The 26,433-nt window shown below is 41.2% G+C and overlaps 2 protein-coding genes across 2 annotated transcripts in view; one reads left to right on the top strand and one right to left on the bottom strand.

Moving 5' to 3' along the window:
- DLEC1 (DLEC1 cilia and flagella associated protein) overlaps positions 1–9,031 on the top strand; it is a 60,115-nt gene extending 51,084 nt beyond the window's left edge. The window contains exons 30-38 of the mRNA XM_065399098.1: positions 1,031–1,183; positions 2,204–2,326; positions 3,041–3,135; positions 3,239–3,323; positions 3,915–4,100; positions 5,156–5,317; positions 6,589–6,742; positions 7,319–7,439; positions 8,908–9,031. Of these exons, the coding sequence (XP_065255170.1) occupies positions 1,031–1,183; positions 2,204–2,326; positions 3,041–3,135; positions 3,239–3,323; positions 3,915–4,100; positions 5,156–5,317; positions 6,589–6,742; positions 7,319–7,439; positions 8,908–9,031 (1,203 nt within the window). The remainder of the gene's footprint in view (positions 1–1,030; positions 1,184–2,203; positions 2,327–3,040; positions 3,136–3,238; positions 3,324–3,914; positions 4,101–5,155; positions 5,318–6,588; positions 6,743–7,318; positions 7,440–8,907) is intronic.
- A 1,511-nt stretch (positions 9,032–10,542) lies between these two features.
- Positions 10,543–26,433, bottom strand: part of ACAA1 (acetyl-CoA acyltransferase 1) — a 31,274-nt gene continuing 15,383 nt past the window's right edge. The window contains exons 4-12 of the mRNA XM_065398835.1: positions 26,036–26,115; positions 25,601–25,643; positions 22,437–22,535; positions 21,699–21,779; positions 17,964–18,154; positions 17,628–17,807; positions 16,665–16,720; positions 12,978–13,123; positions 10,543–12,212 (exon numbers count right to left, since the gene is read on the bottom strand). Of these exons, the coding sequence (XP_065254907.1) occupies positions 12,137–12,212; positions 12,978–13,123; positions 16,665–16,720; positions 17,628–17,807; positions 17,964–18,154; positions 21,699–21,779; positions 22,437–22,535; positions 25,601–25,643; positions 26,036–26,115 (952 nt within the window). The 3' untranslated portion in view covers positions 10,543–12,136. The remainder of the gene's footprint in view (positions 12,213–12,977; positions 13,124–16,664; positions 16,721–17,627; positions 17,808–17,963; positions 18,155–21,698; positions 21,780–22,436; positions 22,536–25,600; positions 25,644–26,035; positions 26,116–26,433) is intronic.

Below are 26,433 nucleotides of genomic sequence, written 5' to 3'. Positions count from 1 at the left end.
TGGGAAGCAGTGACTCTGAAAAAGATTTGGGGGTCATGGTGGATAATCAGCTGAACATGAGCTCCCACTGTGACACTGAGGCCAAAAGATGAATGCAAACCTGGGATGCGTAAATGGGAATCTTGAGTAGGAGTAGAGAGATTATTTTACCTCTGTATTTGGCACTAAGGCGACTGTGACTGGAATACTGTGTCCAGTTCTGGTGCCCTCAAGAAGGATGTTGATGAATTGGAGAAGATTCAGAGAAGAGCCACAAGAATGGTTAAAGGATTAGAAACTATGTCTTCCAGTGATTGAGCTCCTTGAGTTATCTATTTAGCTTAATAAAGAGGTTAAGGGTGACTTGATTACAGTCTATAAGTACCTACATGGGGAGCAAATATTAAATAAGTAGCTCTTCAATCTAGCAGAGAAAGAAATAACATGAGCCAATGGCTGGAAGATGAAGCTAGACAAAGTCATACTGGAAATTAATAAATTTTAATGTTAAGAGTAATTAACAATTGTTAACAATTTATCAAGGGTCATGGTGGATCCTGCATCACTGACAATTTTTAAAGCAAGATGGGATGGGTTTTTTTGGAGAAGTTCTATGGCCTGTGTTATACGGGAGGTCAGACTAGATCATAATGGTCATTTCTGGTCTTAGAATCCATGAATCGGTGTCAAACCAACACTATTTTTTGTCAGGTTAGGAGGTAAAAGTTGTTTTGAAAACATTAGTCTAGGCAGCCTTAGGGCTGGAATGCTGCTTTGCATGATGAGCAAGACACTCCTAAAGTTCAGTCTTGCTGTCGACTGAACAGCATTGGGGTACCCTGACCTTCCATTGATTTCAGTGGGAGGTTAGGGCATTCAGCGCCCCCAGGAGTCACAGTGTTTAATGGGAGAAACCAGGGTTTATGCTGGAAAGTGAGACAAAATGGTATTAGCTATTTTTGCTCTCTTCTTTTGTTCTGAGAATGATGGTTCTGCCCTCCCATAGTCCTGTGCTGAATGTGTAACATTCCTTACCCTTTCATACCTGTAGGAGTCAGATGTAGACAACAAGGAAGAGGAAGGAAGAAGTGATTCTGAAGTCTGGAGACCAATAAATAATCAAAAGAAAATAATCTCTGTACTTATACAAGCTCATGAAGGGTTTCCTTCCGACTATCCCTACTGTATAACTCCTACACAAATCGTAAGCTGTGGCTCTTATGTATCCTTATAGTTTGCAAATAGCCAACTGTATAGGACTGGGGAGACGGGACAGCAAGGGAAGGCTTTTCATTGGTGCAGAGCAAGAGCAGTAGGAAAACAAAATCTTAAATATTGGAGAGATACTTCTGCAGACCGTAGGAAGTCAACAGGAAAACAGTGGTCTCCAACAGACTTCCCCAGGTCCAAGAAGTTCAAGTACCAAGCTCTGGAAGCAGGTCCTTCACCCTGTGAAGAACAGGCAAGCATAACTGGCTGAGCTTGAATGCAGGCCTTTCGACCTCTGGCTGTCTTCACATGTGACTCATCCTGTACAAATATTCTGTATAACTCATACTGCTTCAAAAATAACTAATGCAAAATCAATTAGGGACCACAGTATCTAGAATAAAATATGTTCAGAAATTTGACAGGAAAAAAGATGACAATGCATTGGAAACAAAGTTATGAGAGTGTGTCCCCATACATCAAAAATTTGAACATTAATGAACTTTAAACAAAAAACAAAAAACACCACATCTTAAATCTTGGAGTAATCTAGCAGTGTATCAATTTTCAATTCCCAAATGTAAATAACTTCTTTGCCAAAGGGTTCAAGTACAAAGTTAGACTTTATAAAAGAAAATTTTAAAGGGGTCATCTGTAAATTCTTGGAACTCAAGTTTAATTAGAAACTTAACTAAGTTCTCAGAAAATTAATTCAGTTTCTTAAAACCAATTTAGTTATTTTGGTGCAAGTTATGCATAGACCTTTATTTCAGAATCAAAGTGGCTAAAATTGAGTGTACCCACATAGATTTGCATGGAAATAGTTACATTGGTTTTAATTAATATTTTGTCATTTTTGTGCAAGTCTGGGCATAGAGCAGCCCAAAGAGATTTTTATCTATGCTTTAATTGCAAAGCTCAATACAACCTTAGATGTAAATCTGTTAAGATGCTTCCATAATGCAAAACTGCTCATTTGCTTTAGCTAAATGTCTGTATAATATTTTGATTCCAGGTTGTTCCTGCAGGTAGCAGTGCCTCCATCCATATTTCCTTCACTCCACTCACGTTACCCAAGCTCATTAACAAAATTGAATGTGAGGGGTATGCATTGGGTTTCATGAGCCTAGACAGCAAGGTAAATGTACTATCACAGCTAAGTATTTAGCTAAGTAGTATTGTCACTTCAGTTTGCTTCTTTCTGCTCTGAATGCTATTCAGTAACAGTGAAGCTATTTTATTATTTATTCCTTACAACATGGGAGGCAGGTGGTGAATTGTGATTTCTGCTACTGATTAGCTAATAACTGCGCACACAGCTCATTTATACGAAAACACACGTTTTTAATAAGGGAATAGGGAATTAGGACTTAGACTCCTGGGTTCTATTCCCAGCTCACTGCATGAATTTGGACAAGTCACCTATCTTCTATCAGACTCTTCCCTGGTGAAATGGGAAATACAACTTACTGGCTGCTGCAAAGCTTAAATAATGTTTGTAAAGCACTTTAAGATCCTCAGCTGTGAAGCACAAAGTCTTATTAACTATAATAAATATTTAGCAATGACATTTTATAAAATTTTAGAAAACAAGAGTTGCCGCCATATTAATGAGCAGTTTTCACCTAATCTAATAAAAATTTTTGTTTGCATTCAAAATGCAAATATAGCTCAGATTCTGCTATTCGCACAATTTTTACAGAGGTAGCATAATTTACTACAAATAATAGGCCAAACACTGCCAGAGTTCATCTATGGCTGGACAGCTTTGGGAAACACCCTCAGATTGGAGTTAGTGCTTCATCCTTGACACATTAGTTTGATCCTCATGTATTCTTCCTTTTCCTGTCAGCTTGCACAAGGGATACCTGGCAAGGTGACTCGTTCATACGGCTATGGAGTTGCACCTTTGAGAATGGACTTGCAAGCTTTTGTAAAGCCTGCTCTGTAAGTACAACAGCTCTGACAGCTCACAAACTTACAGCAAACAACTAAATGGAACCAGAGACTAAGGAAAGGAGTCTAACAGCCTGTGATTCCTTACATTCAGGTTAACTGTAGAAATGGATCATGATGGAGGAATGGTGTTTCATTCCATGGCAAGTGATCTCATACCAAATCAACCCCTTTCTGAAGTGAGTATCTTGCATATTGCTGTATTAAGGTTTATTTAATATACTGCTCAGCTGTTAAGATAATTCATGGCAACACTCACATTGCTGTAAAATAATGTTTTTACTGACCATGTCCTGGTGATGCACTGTTAAATATTTACCCACAATGCAATTTTTTTTAAAGGTAGCGTACAAACTAGGCCAGAGAAGACTAGCGTATAATTACTTATAAGCCAAGAAAGGAGATGTTATTTCAGGAAGATGGCTATTCTGTGTTGGGTTAATTTACTGTAGAGATCTTTTAAGTATCAAAACAATTATTCATTTTCAGATTAAAAAAGATTCTGGTAGCAGAATGAAGGCGATTTAGCTCCCAACATGGTCTGTGAATTTTGGTGATTCACAAAGTCCTATCAAATTTTGTTTTTAAACCTTTATTATATTTTTATTTTTTATGTTTTAATCATGAGATTCGGAAGCATCTACAAAGAAAGTGGTTTGGGGCAGGATCCTCCAAATCTCAGATGCTATGGAATGGCTCAAGAGACTAGAAAGCCTTCAAGCCTCTGGAGGGAAATCAGATTGAAAGTAGTTTAATACATTCTCCTTCAGGTTTTGACAGAATCAGTCATTACTCACAACCTGAAACTCACCAACTCCACAGAGGCTCCTCTGCACTTCAGGATCCTTCTATCTGTGCCCTTCACTGTGTCCAGTATCGACCCCAACAGGAGCCTGAAAACATCCCACCGCGACAGGGAGGAGCAACTTCTACTTCATCCACAGCAAAACATGCTGGTAGGTTCAAAAAAAACCCCTCGGGCCAGGACAGCTTAGGGCTTGTCAACCCAGTGCATAAGTCCGCACTAGAGGGGTGTAAATTCTAGTGCACACTAATTGGCCCCCATGGACCCTGCTAGCATGCACCAGACGTTCCTTAGTGTGTGTTAATGTAGTACTATTTCAGCAGGGACTCGTGTCTACTCTGATACCCACTAGAATTTACACCTCTCTAGTGCAGATTAATGCACCGTGTAGACAAGCCCTTAGTAATTAGTATACTAACATGGCCTACGTGAACTGCAAAGCTTTGGGGAGGAAGGAAAAACACAATTGTACAATGGTGCTTGTTATGCTTTTCTTATTGGCAATGTCCCATTGAAGTCACATTGTAAATACATTTATCATTTTGATATTCTGATACTATCAGAATATCAAAATGATAAATGTATTTACAATGTAAAAGAAAATATTTGGCTTTCCACTCTTCCTTTCAAGGCCTGAGCTTCCCGTCTGCAACTCCTATACAAGGTGATGGAGGAAGGCAGAAGAATCCTGTTTCGTTTTTAGGTGTATGTGCTGGTGGCAGGAAACAGTCAGTCAGCAAAGAATGAAATAACTCAGATGCACTTTAAAAATGTATTTATTTTTAAATCTACACTTCAACACGGGCACATAGGGCTTGATTCTGACCGCATACCTCTATGCATAAGCATAACGACTAACTCCACGGAAGGCAATGGAATTACTTTTGTAAAATTGGCATTAGGGAGAGGAGAATCTGGAGAATTCAGGATCTTAAACTTGTGGGTTTTTCTCCTCATATTTTAAAGGTTTGCAGTTCACCTCTGTTTCAGTGCATTTGCCTTTAGGAAATGGTTCTGGATTTTGAAAAAATGTCAAGATATTTTTTTACCTTTGCCTTGTTGTACAGGATCCCGTGGGATTTTGGGCACTGGCATGATTCTGTTGGGTTATGATGGGAACGTGTGCTCTGGAGCGGAGCTGTTGGGCAGTTTTTACTGTGGATTTCCTACCGTTACTTCACACATTTTCATCTGAATTCACCCCAGGTGAAAGTGTCATTTCACACAACTCTGGAGTTACTTACATATCAGAATCTGCCAGCTGACCAGCTGCTCTCAGGAATCAAAGTGCTCCAGTTTGAGAATGGAGACAGGAAAGTGGAATTCAGTCAAAATCTGGTTATTGAATACAGTAACAGAACGACCCAGGTAACAAGCACTTGAGAACAAAAGTAACTCTAAAAACTTATGTTCATGATGCACCTTTAGTACAGAATGATGTTCAATTATTTTTCATAACTTACCCACCACTGAAATGCAGCTGCTTCTAGGGTAAAGTATGCCAACTAACCAATAATGAATAGCAGCACTGCACAAAAGTAATAGCTTCCAACTGAAACTGCAGGGGAGCCTCAGGATAACAGACTGTTAATCTCAGTGTGGCGGCCCAATTCAACAAGTCCCATACGTTCTTTGATTGTACAGCAAGAAGGCCTACATTTCACATTTCAACCAAAAGACAGCACCCTCCAATGAGACTGTCCCTTGACACCATGCTGAGGCATTCGCTCAGTACTGACTCAGTGAGAGTGCTAACGACTGAGTTGGCAGCATCACCTCCTGCAGCAATATTCCTTGGAGGTCCCTCTCAGCTGCTTAGCTAACGGGATGGAATATGATCACAGCCTACACAGTTTAAAACTGACCTCTTCCAGACTGAAGGCTATAAAATAAATATAGACCTTAAGCAGTTTCAGTGCTGTGCAGAATTTTTTCATTCAAGGTATTTCTAGGGTTTTGCTCACTGTGGTATCTAAGATATGGGCAACATAAGGATAACTCTAGGCAACCTCTGTAAAAAACAAATTTGCAACAATGTGCCAGATACAGCTCTAAAGAAGGAAGGGAAACTAGAGTGAAATGTAATGTCTGTGTCTTCATACAATACTCAAAAGTTAACCAGAATGTACAATGAATATTACCTTGCTGAGGACATGCAATGGTCATTCTGAAAACCTCCCTGAAAAAGCAACACAGCACACTTTACTGTCATAATAGACCATAGGCTTAAACGAAGTCTTAACTGTAGAGTGTAATCTGTAATATCTCTTTTCTTGCCTAAACCAGCATCTGAGAAACTAAGGTCTGGTCTACACTACGTCATTCAGGGGTGTGAAAAATCTACATCACTGAGCAATGTAGTTATAGCAACCTAATCCCCCTTGTAGACAGCATTATGTCAGCGGAAGAGCTTCTCCCGCCGACATAGCTACCATTTCCCGGGAGGTGGATTAACTCTGCTGACGGGAGAGCTCTCTCCTGGTAGCTTAAAGCATCTTCATTAAAGCAGTACAGTAGCACAGCTGTGCCAATGCACTGTTTTAAGTGTAGGCTTGCCCAAAATAATGCTCATTTCTTTTTGGACAAAGTTAGGGATTGTTGTTGTTGTTTAACTCCCTTCCTCTCTCGTATTCTTCCAGCTGGTGCCAGTGACTGCATACCTTACTGTCCCACTACTGGAGCTCTCTTGTGAGACAGTTGATTTTGAGACCTGCTTTGTAAACCAAACGAGGACAGAAGATGTCTTTCTGTTAAACAGGAGCAGATGCAGAAGTTACTGGACTGCTTTACTGGGTATTAAGCCTGTGCAATAGATTCCCTTTGTTATAAGAGGCTAACGCTTGTTTTAGGGTTCTGTTTTAGTAAGATGAGTGCGCACATCTAGTCAATACATACAACATGACAATCATTCAGTAAGAATCAGGTCAGGTTCTGATCTCACTATTTTTACTCCAGAGTTTCTTCACGGACTTCAGTAATTACTTCAGATGTACACCAGAGAATAGAATCAGACTCACCATGTTTATTAATCTTTCTTTTCTAACTTAAGGCCTGATCCTAAGAGGAAGTGAGCATGAGCAACTCCCATTGACTTCAGCTGGAGCGTGCTTCTAATGAGGTTAATGGCAAAATGCCCATTTACTTCAGTGGGAGCAGAACTAGACCATTTTATTTTGCCATTTACAACTGCCACCACCCCAGCTTGCCCTGCCAATGAAAATGTAGACTTGTCAAATGCATGTGACAATACCAGACAATTTTTCATTGGCAAGTCAGGAGATGTATTGTTTACTTATATGAATACTGTGTTATACACAACACTGAAGACTCTTCTATCATGTCAATTGATATTTTCATTCTTTGCTGCAGACCAACAGGAACAGCATAACAACATGGAAGTATTTTCCATCTGCCCCATTCATGGAATTCTTGAGGCACATGAAGCTAGCTTACCCACCAAAGCAACTTTAAAAATCAGTTTTACCGCAAGGTACAGTAAGAGAACAGAAGTTTTACTGTCTTTGGAGTTGACTAAGAATGGCCTTGCAGACTGCTACGGTGCAAGGAGTAATTAATTAAAACAGAAATTAACTGTTACCCCAGCGTGTGCCTCCACCAAACAGCTGCCCAGTTCTTTGTGTCACAGTGTTGTCTGTGAGGGTCAGAGAAGAGAATAAAAGTGGTTTTGCTCTTCTGATAATCCAAGAACCAATTTTTTCCTCTAAAATTATCAGCCATTATGTAGCTGAATTATTGAGGCATATTCAGTCAATAGAGGCCCATTTACACATGGGCATGCATTTTAATATGGCTGTACTGCGCAGTTCCTGCATGTACCTGGACAAAGGGGATTTAGACATCTTAATTCCCATTTGCCCATACGTTCCCACAGCATGCACACACAGTCACAGTACAATAAATGCCCAAATCAAGGTACACGCTTTTTCACGCAAACCCCAGGCAATAATGTTTTGTAAATATTACCATGAATTTATCATTAGAGTTCAGAGGCACCCCGCTGAGCTACTGTTTCTGCGCTGGTACTACAAACTGCTGTGCATGTCAGAGCCCTCTGGTTGTCTCCTTAGATTTTAAATTCCATATCATAGGGCTCATATCCTACCTATGGTGCCCAACAAGTGCTCAGGAAAGTTGAACCCTTGCTGTTCAGTATAGGATTCTGTGAAGTCACACTAAGCAGCTTACCACGCGGTCTCTACATGCTGAACTGGCCAGGAACAGCGAACCGTGGCCACGGGGAGCTGCGGGAGGCCGTGCCTGCGGACGGTCAATGTAAACAAAATGTCTCAGGTCTGCCAGCGGACTACCCTGATGGGCCACATGCCGAAGGTTGCCGACCCCGCTCTAGATCTAGAATTCACACTTACCACAAGCTACAAGTTAACCAGAACTACACTTACTGTAAATGTTTGCCTAAAGCTAGCATTCAGTTGACTGCCTCCTGCCCTATTAGAACCAATGGGAAAATTTTCTCATCTAACTTCTTGCCTTTTCCATATGACAATGGCTGTCACCTGGAGCAAGCTCAGCGTCATTCCCTGCCATCACAATAATAATTGTCATTTAGAGATTTATAAAAATGTAACTACACAACAAAAAGAATATTGAAGCTTTCCTTCCAACCACCACATTAACACATTCAACATCATATATAGTTATACCATTAGGTAAGACACTGTTAAAAAGCATACTGGGACCCAGTTACTACATGTGATGTGATGGTACATGAAACTGGGCCAGGCTACAGTAGTCAAAACTCACCATTCCCATAAGGAAAGCAAAGTTAACTTCTGCAGTATCAGATAGCTGGCAAGCACAACAAATGTCAGAGGACAGCGTCATTCTTCCCCTCCCAGACCCCTTAAAGAACTGTGCTCTATTCTTGCATGTAGTAGAAAGGCAAACTAACTGAACTGTCTTCTCCCTTTGTATTTTAGGAGTAATGTGGAATATGAAACTACAGTAACTGTTTTTGGAATGCTTGGAGAAAAGCCCTGCAAACTACAGATCAGAGGCAGAGGATCTTACGATGAGAAATATGAAGATCTCCGCTTAATATAAGAGAGACAGTATAGATTAGGTGTCAAGGTAATGAGTCACATTCTTGGCTATTGAAGTCACTGGACGTTACATATGTATACTGAATGGCACTATTTAAACTACATTGCCTATATTTTCTTGTACTTGAGATTTAAATAAAAATTGTAGTTTTAAATTAAATTCCAAGTACTGTATAACAAAGAATTTTACTGAACTAAGATAATTGTCTACTGGACAAATCCCATTCAACAGGTGTTGAGTTCTATAGTTACCTTTTATTGGCATATGCCCATGGATACTTCCAAGGTATGTTTCTACAAAGCAGGGCAATTTTAAAAGAACTGTGAAGGAGGCTCCTGTAACAGTTTAGTTTGTTCCTTGGTTTAAAAGTAAGTCAGCCGTTAATTCCACGTTATAATAGTTAGGTACAAACTAGAGAGTCAGAAACAGTGAACAAGACCATCATTCTGACTGCCTGAGTTTCTTTCAGTGCCTTGTAATATGAAAGTCAATGGGAGCTGGGTATCTATATCCCTTAGGCACCTTTAAAAAATACCAACCTAAATGTTTAAGTAGTAAGTGTCTGGGAGTTGGTCATGGCCCCCTACCCCTGCAACTACAGAAGGGGGATTCCACCCCACTTCATTTTCTTACCCTCCCTTGGTTCCCACCTACTCATACTTTCCTGTTTACAGTAATACCAATAAAACTGAAAGTCAGTCTGATATTCCCATTTCTGAGAACACAAGAGTTTCCCAACCCTCATCCTGCAACAAAAGTATTTTGCAGGCAGTTGTGGGGAATCTTTGTTGGCAAAGAGCAGAAATAGAAGTAGTTTTAGCAAGCATCAGACAGATTTGTTCAACCAATCAGAATCCCATTTATCCATAAAAGCCTGGGCCAGAATTTTCAAATGTGGGCATGCAAAGTGAGGCATCTCATAGACTTCAAGGCCAGAAGGGATGATTGCGATCATCTAGTCTGACCTCCTGCATATCACAGGCCACAGAACCTCACCCACTCCCTACTGTAATAGACCCATAACCCTCTGGCTGAGCTACTGAAGTTCTCAACTAATGAGTTAAAGTCGTCAAGTTATGGAGAAGCCACCATTTACTCTAGTTTAAACCAGAAAGTGGCCCCTTCCCTATGCTGCAGAAGAAGGTGAAAACCCCTCCCCACCCAGGGTCTCTGCCAATCTGACCTGGAAGAAAATTCCTTCCTGACCCAAAATATGGCGATCAGTTGAACCATGAGTATGTCAGCAAGACTACCATCCAGACACCTGAGAAAGAATTCTCTCTGTAGTAACTCATCTAAATCAAAGCAGTCTAATTTTTCCAGAGATAGGAACTGGAGGCCTCCCTGTCCCTCTGATTTCAGTGTCTCACTTTGCAGCCCCACTTCAAACTTCTGCCTTGGAACTCTAGTTGCTGCTCACATACCATTCGAATAAGTGTGACTAGTTTAGTGGGCTTTTTCCCCATTAGTAGGGAAAGAATATCAAAAATTCAGCCCATCTTTAACGGTGGCCTTTAATTACTGATCCTTATTTTTAGAATATAGCAATTACATTCAAGTACACAATTATGTTAAGTGCATAACCAAGAAACAGGACACAACTTTTCAGCTTGTATCGCTGATTTAAACATTTCTAAAGCAATGTCAGATGACAATAAGTGCATTTTCTTTTAAAACAGTTAGCACTAGGAGTTTAAATGGTCTTTTGAAGCTAGTAACTAAATCCATTTATTCATGTCTGTATATCAGTGACATCATAGCAGAATTTTTGGAAGCCTTCACAATCTATCACTAACTTCTAGCAGCTAACCTTCCAGTGATCGGCCACACCTCATCCATTTCCTTTCTGAGCATCCCTTACTACGATAACCCTCCACCATTCCTTCCATAATAACTGTCTCAAGGTTATCTCCAACTCTACGCCTAATGTGACCAAAGTACATTAGCCTGCTACTGAAGATAGTATATAAGGGAAATGGTTGTACAATACAAAAAGTATGTCTTTACACTGGTAATAAAACTATACTGACTCATGGAGAATGCTACTGATATTCATGTAGTGTTCCAGGTGCCAAAATCAGTCCTATATTAGGGTACTGAGATACAAAATGAGCTTGTATTAAATGTTAATTCAGAAAAAAGACTGATTTTTTTAGAAGTCACAAAACAAGCTAAAATTAAGTAAAAACGCTGTAAAGTTAAGGATGGAATGGTCAGCTTTTATTTTACAATTACTAGTTTTGGCAGCCTGTCCAACCCTTCTCTACCTTTTATTTCATCATTCTCATTTACAAGAGAAATATTATTTATGAATGGATAAACTCGTATACAATTCCATCTACTCTGCCCAAATTTGTTTAATAGAAAAACATGGGAGTTTTTTTAATAATAATAAAAAAAAACCCAAACACTGGGCATGTGGACAAATTTGATGAGCCATAAAGGATAGTTATAACCTGAATGTAATCAGTCAGGCTGTTGGTGAAATACCATGGTTTAACCACTTAAAAAACAACAACATATTTTCATTGTTGCTATTGATTTAATCAATCATCCCAGGATGATCCCTTAAAAACTTTATCATTGGGTAGTAAAAAATCTACATATATAATGTGTTGGAAAAATTGTTCCATGTGCATCAACATTTAGTTGCATAAGCAACTATACCTTAACATCTATCTTTTAAAAAAGCAAGACCCACATGAACTTCATCTTTATGAATTATAGCCCTGATCCCTTGGATCCACATGAGTAATTTTACATATGAGTACCATTGACTCCAGTGGGATTATTCATATGCATAAATGCATATGCATTGGGGCCTCTATTTTTAAGATTAAAACTGGCTGAATTGAGCTCACCTATGTCCCCTAGCATTTGCACACCTTAGCTTTGAAGCAGCCACCAAGCTCGTTTCATCCCACCCCAAAGTATTTCAGTATACAGTGCACATACATTTATACCCTTTAGACATTTGTGCCTAAAATCAGTAAACAAGATCATTAAACAAATTCCTGAACCCACTTGCATTTTTACAGTGCAAATTATTCATTATCATTGTAGAATGAAGAGTCAGATGCTGTGCTTCTCTTTGTACAATGGAATTCACTTCCCTGGGTATTCAAATACTGCTGCAGCTCCCATACCAGTTCCAATGCACATGGATACAACACCATACGCTCTGGAACAAAACAAGTTAGTGTGTGGTTAGAAACAATAACTCTGGTTCTAGATTGCCTGAAAAAAATCAGTGAATAAAGATAACTTATACTGCCCACAATCCTGAAAGGTGGCTTAGATACACAAAGATTCTAATTCAGGAACAGTCTCTGGTGCCTATTTCCCTGAAGTGGGTAAGAGGCACTCCTTGTACAAGATTCTCCTCAGCCAACTCTTACATGCCCCAAGGCATCACAGATATATCCACTCTCCTGGGAGTGACGCACTTTAAGAACTGTGCCCCTCAGCCATCAAAGCAGATAAATTAATAGGGGGGACGTGGGTTATAGAGGGGGTGAGCTTTAGGACTCTGCTTTGATTGAGGTCATGTTGAGGGAGAAACTCACCCTCTGATACGAAGGGATGGGATCAGTTCAGAATACTGCCACAAGAAAACCACCACACTGCCTCCCTCCACTACTCTTCAGGAAGCTCAGCTATGATCTACTCCAGGTGTACTCTGAAACTCTCATGCTATCCATCAGAATTTTTGGAGAAATAAGCTGTGTGCAACTCTAAACTAAGTTTCTCTACCCTGGTTGAAGACATCTGAGTTGCTCTTACTCAACTTGTTTAGCAATTAATAGCCTCCCATCTCCTACTATCCTCCAGGCTATGGTAGAAACATGAACACTCCATTTTAAGGAAGGGACATCACAAGCTTTGACCATTACCTTGTAGATACTTTACAGAAACAACTATTTACCACATTATTTTAAATACTCACCGTTTTCCCCTTCGCTTCAGTTCATTGAGCAAAGTGACAACTTGACGAGCCCCAGTACAGCCTAGTGGATGCCCCAATGCTATAGCTCCTCCAAGGGGGTTGACCTTCTCCTTTGGGATCCCCAGTTTCTCAACACAATACACAACCTAGAAAAACATATCAAGCATGTCCTTGTGAAATTAATCACGTGTGTCAGTTCTCAGCATGTATCCCATACTGGGGAACAACCTGGATTAACATAAGAATGGCCATACCGGGTCAGACCAATGGTCCAGATAGCCCAGTATCCTGTCTTCTGACAGTGTCTAATGCCAGATGCTTCATAGGGAATGAGCAGAACAGGGCAATTTATTGAATGATCCACCCCCTGGTGTCCAGCCCCAGCTTCTGGCAGTCAGAGGTTTATGGACATCCAGAGCATGAAGTTGCATCCCTGCCCATGTTGGCTAATAGCCATTGATTGACCGATCCTCCTTGAACCTAACTCTTTCTTGAACCTAGTTACACTTTTGACCTTCACAACATCCCCTGGTAACAAATTCCACAGGTTGACTGTGCCTTGTGTGTGCCTTTTGTTTGTTTTAAACCTGCTGCCTATTTATTTCATCAGGTCCCCCAGTTCTTGTGTTATGTGAAGGGGTAAAATAACACTTTATTCACTTGCTCCACACCATTAATGATTTTATAGACCTCTATCATATCCCCCGCTAGTCGTCTCTTTTCTAAGCTGAGCAGTCCCAGTCTTTTTAATCTCTCCTCATATGGAAGCAGTTCCATTCCCCTAAACATTTCTCCTGCCCTTCTCTGTACTTTTTTCGATTCTAATATATCTTTTTTGAGATGGGGCCACCAGAACTGCACATAGTATTCAAGGATTGGGCATACCATGGATTTATGTAGTAGCATTATGATATTGTGTGTTTTCTTATCTATCCCTTTCCTAATAGTTCCTAACATTCTGCTAGCTTTTTTGACATCCACATTGAGTGGATGTTTTCAGAGAACTATCCATGATTACTCCAAGATCTCTTGCGTGAGTGGTAACAGCTAATTTAGACCCCATCATTTTGTTTATATAGTTGGGATTATGTTTTCCAATGTGCATTACTTTGCATTTATCAACATTGAATTTCATCTGCCATTTTGTTGCCCAGTCACCCAGTTTTGTTAGATCCCTTTGTAACTCTTTGCAGTCGGATTTAGACTTAACTATCTTTAATAGTTTTGTATCATCTGCAAATTTTGCCACCTCACTGCTTACCCCCTTTTCCAGATCATTTATAAATATGGTGAACAGCACTGGTCCTAATACAGATCGCAGGGGGACACTGCTATTTACCTCTCTTCATTCTGAAAACTGACCATTTATTCCGACCCTTTGTTTCCTATCTTTTAACCAGTTACTGATCCATGAGAGGACCTTACCTCTTATCCCATGACTGCCTATACTTTGCTGAAGAACCTTTGGTGAGGGATCTTATCAAAGACTTTCTGAAAGTCCAAGTATACTATATCCATTGGATCATCTTTGTTCACATTTGTTGACCTCCTCAAAGAATTCTAATAGATTGGTGAGGCATGATTTCCCTTTACAAAAGCCAGGTTGACTCTTCCCCAACAAATTGTGTTTATCTGTATGTCTAATAATTCTGTCCTTTACTACAGTGTCAACCAATTTGCCTGGTACTGAAGTTAGGTTCACTGGCCTGTAATTGCCAGGATCATCTCTCAAGCCTTTAAAAAAAAAATCAGTTTCATTAGCTATCCTGCAATCATCTGATACAGAGGCTGATTTAAATGATAGGTTACATTGCAGTTAGTAGTTCTGTAGTTTCATATTTGAGTTCCTTCAGAACTCTTTGGTGAATACCACCTGGGTCTGGCGATTTATTACTGTTTAATTTATCAATTTGTTCCAAAACCTCCTCTCCTGACAACTTAATCTGGGACAGTTCCTCAGATTTGTCACCTAAAAAGAATGGCTCCGGTGTGGGAACCTCCCTCATCCTCTGCAACGGCCTTGTCTACCTTGATGTTCCGTTGGCACCTCAATCGTACAGTGGTCCCACTGATTTTGTTACAGGCTTCCTGCTTCTGATGTACTTATAACAAATTTGCTGTTAGTTTTTGTGTCTTTTGCTAGTTGCTCTTCAAATTCTTTTTGGCCTGTCTCATTATACTTTTACACTTGACTTGCCACAGTTTATGCTCAGTAGAATTTGTCTTCCAATTAATAAAAGATGTCTTTTTGTCTCTAACTGTCTCTCTAACTCTGCTGTTTGTCCATGGTGGCATTTTTTGACCTGTTACTGTTTTACTTTTAGTTGTGGTGTATATGTAGTTTGAGCCTCTATTCTGGTGTTTTTAAAAAGCTTCCATGCAGCTTGCGGGCACTTCACTCTTGTGACTGTTCCTTTTAATTTTCATTTAACTAGCGTCCTCATTTTTGCATAGTTCCCCTTTTTGAAGTTAAATGTTACTATGGTTGGGTTTTTTGGGTATTTTCCACCCTACAAGGATGGAAAGTGTAATTACATTACGGTTACTTTTACCTAGCGATTCAGCTATATTTACCTCTTGGACCAGTTCCTGAGCAGCACTTAGGACTAAATCAAGAATTGCCTCTCCCCTTGTGCGTTCCAGGACTAGCTGCTCCAAGAAGCAATCGTTAATGGTATCTAGAAATTTTATCTCTGCAACCCATTCTGCGGTGACATGTGCCCAGTCAATATGGGGATAGTTGAAATCCCCCATTATTATTAGATGTTCTGTTTTTCAAGCCTCTCTAATCTCCTTGAGCTCTTCACAATCACCATCATCATGCCGATCAGGTTGGTAATATATTCCTACTGCTATACACTTATTATTCAAGCATGGAATTTCTATCCATACAGATTTTATGGTACTGTTTGATTCATTTAAGATTTTTACTCTATTTGACTGTTTTCTTTCACATATAGTGCCATTCCCCCACCAATATGACCTATCCTGTGATTGCTATATATTTTATACCCTGGTTTTACCATGTCCCAATAATTATCATCATTCCACCAAATTTCTGTGATGCCTGTAATATCAATCTCATTTAATAGCAGGCACTCAAGTTCACCCATCTTAGTATTGGGCACCTTGCATTTGTATACAATTGCAAAGCTTCACTGAACACAACTGGCTAGACGCATCCCTAGTGTAAGTCTGTTGTCTTCAGGGGATTTACACAAGGGATGAATTTAGCTCAAAATATATAATTTAAGGGAAAGCATGGCATTCAGATTTACCACTCCAAATAAGTATTTAAAATACATTTGTGTTAGTAACTGAGCCTATATGATTTGTGTTGCATACTGAGAGTGAAGATGGTAGGTCTGTCTTCAGCACCTACATGCACCTCTATGAAAGAGGCTGGAACTACATTGTGTATCCAAGACACATGGGGAACTGAGCTAGACTGATATATTTATAAATTCACCTTTATAAAATAAGCCATAAGATACAATTAGGGAGATTTTAAACACACTTCAGTTTGGTTTCTAAAGCAGAAGACACTATAATGAAGATTCCATCTAGGTTTTTATTAAACACCCCTCTTACTAGATCTGTTACATTTACAGTTGTAACCAGTATGAAATTCTGCTCGGCCACCAAGCAGCCTAGAAATCCAATATTAAACAAGATGGGCAGTCTCACCTGACTAGCAAAGGCTTCATTAATTTCATATATATCAATATCATTCACAGTCAAACCTGTGTGTTAGAGAGAGATCAGACGTTAGAAGGAGATTTAATAACTGAAAAAATAGTGTCTGAAAGAAAATATTCCTAAATAGAAGGCTTTCAATGAAACATTTCCACTTCCCCCTCACAGGAATGAGTGGACATATGGGTAATTGCAGCATAGTTAGATATCAAAGGCCATAAAATTTAAAATTATGCATAATGATTTAAGTATCACTACTAGACTTTTGGATAAGATATAAACAAAATTCCCTTCCTCCCAACCCTTGTAGAGGTTAAAGATCTTAGGATATTTTCAGAGAGGATGTGAGAGCAAAAGAACTGCTGTTAAATTTGCCTAGTTTCTGCAATAGCCATATCCAAACTCATTCTGAGAGATTCCTGGAGTATGAAAGGAATTATAGAAACAGCTCAAATTCCATGGATAAAACATGTAAAATACTATGGTTATTTACACAATATAAATAGCTGCCATTTTGAACTGGCCTATCCTGGAAGAGTATTCATTAATAATGAGGTTAATTTACAGGCATATGATTTCAGACTGGAGTGTCTCACCCACATTAAGATATGAGAAGCACAACATCAGAGAACAAATCATGTATTACACTTATTAACGCTTTGCTGGAACTGTAAAAGAATTCAATGCAAGTTTCTGAGCACATACAAACGAAATGATTATTTATATTTTGTAATGCATGTGAATAGAATCTTACAGTAATCCTAGGCAGGATTTCTTCTAAGATTATGAATGTAATGACTCAGTATTCCCACTGCTGCTAAATAACTCCATGAGCTGAAGTGACCGAGATCACATTAGGATTTATAATACTGCAGCACTTAGGTCCCCTACTCATGGACCAGGACCCCATTTTGCTTGTCACTGTATAACAGAACAAAAAACACAATACCTTACCAGCCTTCTCCAAAGCTACTGGAATGGCATAGGCTGGCCCTATGCCCATGACATCGGGTGGGACTCCAACCACAGCATAAGATTTTAACACCCCTAGGACTGGAAGCCCCAACTGTGCTGCTTTAGAGCGTTTTGCCAGTAGAACTGCAGCAGCTCCATCGCTGACCTGACTGGAGTTACCTGTTGGGAGATATTTCACTGACAATATCACCTTTGCCGGGGCATGTTTAGTTACCAGAAATGCAGGTGGGACTGGGAGGATAACAAAATGGCTAACACTGCATGCCAACAGAACACTGATTCAAAAATAACTATTCATAGACTTAGAGTGCTTACCAGCTGTAGTGGAGCCATTTTCCTTGAAGGCAGGCTTGAGTTTTGCCAAGCCTTCCAGAGTTGTACTAGGTCTGATCCCTTCGTCTTGAAGCACAGTGATGGTTTTCTGATTGCCCTGGTCATCCTTAACAGTAGTCCTCACTGGAATGATTTCATTTTTAAACAATCCCATCTGCTGAGCTCTCGCAGCTCTATTAGTATAGAATGCATGAATGGTTAAAAATCTGGAGTAGGACTGTACCAAATGCTTCTAAAATCACCAGAGCTAATTAACGACAACATAAATTATGAAGGAATTGGTTTACAGATGCATCATTCATTGCTTAAAAATAGTAGAGTATGCAAAGTGTTGTTCTTTAACAAATGGAAATAAAACTGCACAACTGTGTGCAATGGGCCCTATGCTGCTAACATAACGAAAATTCTCCTTTAGCATAAGTAGTAGGAGGCCATGTTTTTGAAGCAGGAAGAGCCAGGTTCTACCCCTGCTATCACTAGAGCTGGGTGAATAATGGATTTTTTGGTTCTCTGGCAATACAAACAAACAAACAAACAAACACACACACTTTTAATTATTTAAATAAAACTAAAGGAAATTCTGAACCAAAAGGTCACATCAAATCTAAAATCAAAATATTTCAACAATGTCAAAACAAAACATACGGTTGGACTCGTTCATTCTTGAAGAGTTTAAGTACAGGCTCAGCAAGCTAAGCAGCATGAAGACAGTTACGTTTTCCTGCTAGTTACCACAGAATGTATCAAGTTTCTCCCACTCCTGTCTGCCTTCCAATAAAGAGAAGTTGAACTTTATGCTGGGGTGTTGCAATCTATTGGCATAATGCACTAACATTTAAATATCTAATTTCATCCCAGAAGTATTCCAGAGCATGTTACATAATTCATCAAACTACATACACCAGAATCACTTCACCTAGCACCAAAATGCAGGTGGAGTGGAGTGCGGCAGCTATTTCAGCACAGAGAAACACTATGTCTGGAACAGAAAATAAAAATACTGTATTCAACTAAAATTACTGGTCCTGTTTAGGAGGGGCTGAATGCAATTAACCAAACTGGAATTTGATTTCGACACTACAATGCAATACTCTATTTCAAAAAGTACAAAGGGCTCTTTTACATCAACAAGGGGTTTAAGGACCCCTACTGGACATCTGATTTGAGAAATGGCACCTCCACCAGCACATGCTCCTATTCCTATGAGTCAGAGAAGAGTACCATCTACTGAATAGGTGACTATTAAGAGTTGCTCAAATACAACCCCAGCACTTCATGCTTTCATTCAAAAATTGAACTGATGCTTAAACAAATGTAATGGTTCAGGAAAGTAAAAGATAAGAGTGAAATGCTGAAGGATGAGCCAGTACAGTTGCAGATACCCCAAGACCAAGGACAGAGCAGCACCCTGTTCTCCTGCTAGCGGGGATGAGTGTGTACACATACCCTTTTATGTTACTGGTCCAATATCAATAAGAAAAGTTACCACACCAAATTTTCTAGGAGCAGGGCCAAAATCTAAAGGTTAGCCTGTGCAGTGGCTTCCTATATTACATAAATAGTTGGACCAGGCAACTGTTTGGGTCGTGATCCACATAAGGCACTGGGTCGCCTTGTTCAGCACCCAGGGACCCTAGCGGCTCTGGTCAGCACCGCCGACCAGGATGTTAAAAGTCCCGTCGGCGGTGCTGCCCATCTAAGGCAGGCTAGTGCCTATCTGTTCCGACACTGTGCTGCGCCCTGGAAGCAGCCAGCAGCAGGTCTGGCTTCAAGGCAGGGGGGCCACGGGGCTCTGCGTGCTGCCACTGCCCCCAAGCACCGGCTCTGCGCTCCCATTGGCCAGTTTCTGGCCAATGGGAGCTGGGGGGGGGGGGGCAGTGCCGGCGGGCGAGAGCCACTCGGAGCTGCTTGCGCGCCTCTGCCTAGGAGCCAAACCTGCTATTGGCTGCTTCCAGGGTGTGGCGCGGTCCGCGGTGCCAGGACAGGCGGGAAGCCTGCCTCTGCGCCCCAGCTGGGCCTCTGACCAGGAGCCACTGGAGGTAAGTCCATGCCCCAACTCCACACTCCAATCTCCTGCCCCAGCCCTGAGCCTCCCCAAACCCGGAACCCCTTCCTGCACCCCAAACCCCTCATCCCTGGCCTCACCCCAGAGCCTGCACCCCCAGCCCAGAACCCTGACACCCTCCCACACCACAACCCCCTGCCCCAGCCCCCCCAAAACCCAGAGCCCCTCATCCCCAGCCCCACCCGAGCCTGCATCCCCAGCCCAGAGCCCTGACACCCTCCCACACCGCAACCCCCTGCCCCAGCCCAGAGCCCCCTCACACATCCTGAACCCCTCATTCCTGGCCCCACCCCGCAGCCCAACCCTCTGCCCCAGCCCTGAGCCCCTACCACACCCCAAACCCCTCATCCCCAGCTCTGCTGGGTCGTGGGCATCAACAATTTTTTTCAACTGGGTCCTCAGGAAAAAAGTTTGAAAACCACTGGATTAGACTATTACTGTATTTTAATTTGACTCCTTGGTGCCAATTGTTGCAGATGATCCATAGTCAGCAACGAATTATCTATCAGAACAGTTCTATTGTCACCAGGAAATCAATCAATTTAGTTTTGCAATAATTTAATCAAAGGAAAGGATAGGTTACTAGAGTTTGTACTGGGCTCATATGAAGCAAAACACCCACAGCAATGACTGCCAGCTACACTCACAAGTTTAGGGCTTCTCTAGAAGTGACATTTTTAGTGTCTGCACCCACACTTTCCCTTCCAGAAAAGCCTCCTTCTACCACAGCATTCGACTTCAGTCCAAGGGGATTTCAAGCTATCTAGCTAAAGCTAGTATAAGCACATTCAACTGTATTTTGAGTTTCACAGAAACCATGAAAGCTGTGACCCATCTGGGTGGTGGGAAATACAGAAAGCCTGATCTCAACTACGGATACTCTAAACACTCTAGACTAAGTTTTCTAGCGATATGTACACAGTGGGCTTAGTGGGGGGCATGGATCAGCATTCACGTTGCACTCCCTGTCAGTACCCGGCCTCAGCCAGGGAAGCTAATGATCCAACCAGCAGACCAAATTTGGTGATGAATCCTGGTCACGTGCCAACTCAGGCATGTTGTGCATATGCTAAGGGTATGTCTACACCCAGCCGCTAGTTCGGCGGCTGGGAATCGAAGTTCTGGGTTCGACTTATCGCGTCTTGTCTGGACGCGATAAGTCGAACCAGAAAGTGATCGCCATCGACTGCGGTACTCCAGCTAGACGAGAGGAGTACCGCGGCGTCGACGGGGGAACCGCGGCGTCGACGGGGGAGCCTGCCTGCCGCGTGTGGACCGAGGTAAGTTCGAACTAAGGTACTTCGAACTTCAGCTACGTTATTCACGTAGCTGAAGTTGCGTACCTTAGTTCGAATTGGGGGGTAAGTGTAGACCAAGCCTAAGAAGAAAGGGGTTCAGTCATGTGACTCCCATTACAGTTCAGGAGTCACAGCTACCCCACCTCCACCAGGATCCTCATTCTCTTAGCTGTCGTCTATTTACACCTCACAACATTGCTGTTATTTGAAATGTTACATTTTAAGCCTTTACCACAGGATAACACAAAAACGGTTAATGGGAAACAGGAAAGTTTTCTCTATAGAAATCAAGCATTTTAGATTATCCATGTAATTTTTATTTCCTTGGCGCACAAATAAAACCCAGGTATTTACTTTTGCTGAGAAGCCATGGCAAAGTCATCTTGCTTCTTTCGGGAAATGCCGAATCTTTCTGCCACATTTTCTGAGGTAATTCTGGGAAAAAATATCACTGGTATTAATCCACCGAGACAGAAGATTATTAAAATTCCATTTGCCATCAAAGACAAGCAGAGAGGGAAGAATACAAGCGCTACGCTCAAGTTGACTGAGCCCTCCTTGGGCTTAGCGTTCTGCAGTACCACATGACAGAATTATGTCACGTTGCAAATCCGCTCCCTTGTTCTCCAAATGAAGAGGGGCTGGGAGAGATGCAAAGGCCCCACACGCAGCCCTTAGGGGGAAGGGGAGTGCAGAGGTAGCCCCTAATGTGATTCTGGCTGCATCTCCACAATGGAAAGCAATAGAAACTTGAGTGTTTGTGAAATGCAGCAAAATTTCTAGAAACACTAAAAATTTGCAGTTCTGAGCCCCTCGAAATGTTCTCCTACTCCTGCTAATTAAGCCATTGATCTTTACTGTAAGACAACGAAGACTGCTTTCAAAAGGTCTGGATAACTACCAGTCCTTATACAATTAATCTTCTATCATAACCACAGGTAACGCTGAAGTGCACAGACTTCAGTAGCGGATCTAAAGAGAGTAAGTTTGAGCCAATAAGTTTGGTGCATTTTTAAATATAACAAAACATTGTCTTATGAGATACACAGTCAAGAAAAATCACTAAGTTCTAGGAAGGAAAATAATACTTACCCCATAGGAATAAGGCAATCTCTGGCTTTACTATTGTCCATCATACGTGAGCTAACATCACCAGGGTTGCCTGCATTTCTGAGGGACATTGTTTCCACTCTGAACAGGAAGAAGAAAAGTTATAATTTACTACCACTGTTTGCCTTAGAAGAATTCATGCAAATTTAATACCATTAGCAGAGTCAAAAGCTCAGAATCCTAATAAAAACCTTGTATATCATACTGCAGAAGCAACTGGTACCTGACCTGTGCCTCACTCTGGTTTCAATCAGCAACATAAATGTAAAGCAATAAAACCACCTCCCTACAGATTAAGCTGCCTGTTGTTTTTCTAGGGCAGAATATCACAGTGTCAGTTCATTTCTAGTATTTTCCCAGCATGGGAAGGAGAGTTACTGGTTGTTCTGGGAGCCCTTCTCTGCAGTAAACATAATGGGCATAATGGGAAAGCAAATGTTTCTGGGCAGGAGTTTCCACTGGTAAAATATAAACAAAAGCAATAAAAATGCAAGAGTTGCAGCTTAAACAAAGCTGGCTAGGAGCCTAACAGGGCAAGTGCTAACGAAACCACTACAGAGAGACTTCATGTGAGTGGTGCCATTTGTCTTGTATTGCACAACATGAACAAGAAAGGATTACTATGCAACAAAGAGATCACAGATGCTGCAGCCTTTGTCCTATAAGAGAGATAACAGATTAAGAAATGAAAACATCTATTGTATGATTATGAAGCCATTTATTACACTAATAAGTTAATGTAAAGTTAAATCAAGCCGTAAGTCCTAAGATGGGATAAGGGTTTGCTTTTATATCCTATACCATCCATGTATCTATTTTCCAGCCATATTATTTATATACCACCATCAGGCAAGCAGGAAAACAAGTCCCCACCCCAAGGAGCCTACAATTTAGAGGTCTGATCCTGCACCTTTACTCTGAGTAGTATCTTATTCCTTACTTAAATTGACACCACTGAAACTACTCAGAGTAAGGATGGCAAAACTCAGGCTCTAAATTAGAGTGAATGACAACAACTGAGCATGATTAAGGTAAAAGGAGACAAGTGGGAGGGGAATACTGCCACAGGTAGTGTCTGGTTACGTAAAGGGCTCGGCACATAAAAGCTGTTTTGTTTAACATTTGTTCATTAAAATCCATAAAGTTACTAAACACAAGATGTGAAGGGACCATTGTGATCATCCAGCCTGACCTCCTGCATAACACAGGCCGTAGAATTTCACCCAGTGACTCCTGCCTGCACTGAGCCCAACAACTTGTGGATCAGGAGGTGAAAGGGCTGGATCCAGTGCCATAAGCCATCCAGGGCCTTTAAATTGCATCAACTCAGTGGGCTACTGTTGAAAGACTTCCTGGAACAAGCATGTTAACAGAAATGAATTTGAATGATAAGAGAGTACCAAGTGTTCAGCCAGCACACAAGGCTGTTCCTGGTACATGCCATTTGCTATGCACACATCCAGACAGACAGACTTGTTACCTTGCTATGCTAGTTACTTCACAGCAGTCCTAAGAAGGGTAGTGACTAGTTCTCTTATCTGAGGAGACATCTACACAGCAGCCAAAGGGTGCAATTCTCAGCTCGAGCAGACATCCACACACTAGTTTGGCTCAAATTAGCGCCTAAAAACTAGTGGTGTGGCCATAGCAGCATAGGCAGGCGCTTAGGCTATACCTAGGCAGTCCAGTAGGACTGTATTCGTTGGGCAGCTAGCCCGAGCTGTCATTGCCACCGAGCTATTTTTAGTGCACTAGCTCGAGCAAAGCTAGTACATGGATGTCTACCTGACTTGAGAATTACGCCACCGAGCTACTCTGCAGACATACCCAACTCTCATAAATCTTTGCTGAAGCTGAAATTTTCAATGATGCTGAATTATAAGAGCAATGATAGGGTAACAGATTGTCACTGAAGGCTACAAAGTGATCTCCCTACTGATTGAGGTTAGTAACCCAAGCCAGATTGGAAACTTCAGAGGTAAATGCACACCCACTACTTTAATCTAAAAGATTTTGCTTCTGTATAATTCAGATTCTTCTGAAGTGTGTTATGTCCCAGCTCATGATTTCATTACTCTGTACAGCATTAGTACATTTCATCCCACTCACTGTTCCAGTAAAGTCGCCAGCACTAAGGCCAGGTCTACACCCAGCCGCTAGTTCGGCAGCTGGGAATCGAAGTTCTGGGTTCGATTTATCGCGTCTGGTCTGGACGCGATAAATCGATCCCGGAAGCGCTCGCCGTCGACTGCGGTACTCCAGCTCGGCGAGAGGAGTACCGCGGAGTCGACGGGGAGCCTGCCTGCCGCGTGTGGACCGCGTCTGAACCGCGGTAAGTTCGAACTAAGGTATGTCGACTTCAGCTACGTTATTCACGTAGCTGAAGTTGCGTACCTTAGTTCGAATTTGGGGGGTAGTGTAGACCAGGCCTAAGAGAAGAAGCACCATGTATTAATTCAACTGCATTTATAGCAGTGAACAAAGAAATATCTGTTACACTCCTGTGGAACATCAGTGACTAGCACAGATGAGATGTTCATTTCCATATATGAGACAACTGGGATCTGAGATCAACACAAGCTGACCAGAGGCTTATAAAAAGCCAATCACAGATGGCGTTTTTCAGGCCCTTAGATCTCCACACACAAAAAGCGCACACGATGGCAGGGCACCAGAGGGGCCTAACAAACCAATTCTTTAAAAAAGGCTTATAAGGGTTGGATGACTAACTAGCACTCGGTTCTTGGGTTCCATTCTCAGATTACTCACTGCCTTGTTGTGACACTGTGGACAAGTAACTGTGGCTACATTTTCAAGAGAAATTAGGTACACTGAGTGCCCTGCTTGACACACCTTAAATGAGCCTGGTTTCCAGGGGGTGGGTTCTCAAAACTTCTGAAAGAGTCAAGCCACTTTAAAACATCTCCTATGAGGCACCCAAAATCACTAGTCACTTAAAAAAGGTCCAGACCTTAATCTCAGAGACTCTATTCACCCATCCGTAACACGGGGATAATGCCTACCTCAAGGGAGTTCTGTAGTTTGTTTGGAGAGCACTTTGAGACTCTCATATGAGAGATGTTATAGAAGGCGAAACACTATCAAGAAGTCTACAGGAGTAAACGTCTATATAGAAATATTCTTACCCACAGGCCAAACCAATGTCATAAGACCCATTTCTGATGCCACCTGCAACAAAAGTACTGTGTAAACATTTTTACCACCACTTAGCAGTAAATATTTGTTCAGTATCTTGTTACTCAGAGGATCATATTTTCTTGGAATAAGGTAGCTCACTCTTTTTCAAGGACAGATGATAATTTTCAGAGAGGATTGTTATGAATATATTGAGTTCCTTTAACTAACATTTCTACAGAGTAGAATTATGGGATCTTCACAGAAAGTTTCTTCCAGACCTAAAGGCTATATTCATTCAGACTCAAAAGTATAAGAAATTCATAGGGAAGAGGGAATTAGGGATGAAATAATTATTTCAGAGTCTGGCTCCAGCAGTCTAAATCACCATCAATAAAGGAAAATTCTGATTCTCTGACTGCCCATAAGGCTCATTACATGCTTACCAGCTATATTGATCACAGCTTGCAACCCAGAGGAACATTGTCTGTTAACACATGATAAGGGTACGGTCTCTGGAATGCCACTAGAACAGAAGACACAATAGATAAGGCACAGAGTGAAAGACACCACATACCAAAACAATAACAAATTTAAAGTGGAAAATAATCTCTTAAATTATCTTTAACTCAATCAATTCTAACACAATGACAGACATACCTATTGTCAGACTGCTCTAAGGCCCTGGCTACACTACAGAGTTAAGTTGACTTAAATTACGTCAACGATCATAAACCACTGTAATTACAACCCTTCTGCATGTTCACACAATGCTCCTTCTTTCGGCAAAGCCTGTCCGCTGTTGGTGCTGTGGCATGACAGGGAGAGCAGTGCACCATGGGTA

The sequence above is a fragment of the Emys orbicularis genome, chromosome 2 (assembly GCF_028017835.1).
Source record: "Emys orbicularis isolate rEmyOrb1 chromosome 2, rEmyOrb1.hap1, whole genome shotgun sequence".
In the NCBI taxonomy this organism is placed as follows: domain Eukaryota; kingdom Metazoa; phylum Chordata; order Testudines; family Emydidae; genus Emys; species Emys orbicularis.
The sequence above is the reverse complement of the archived record's forward strand: the minus strand, read 5'-3'. Positions and strand labels throughout refer to the sequence as shown.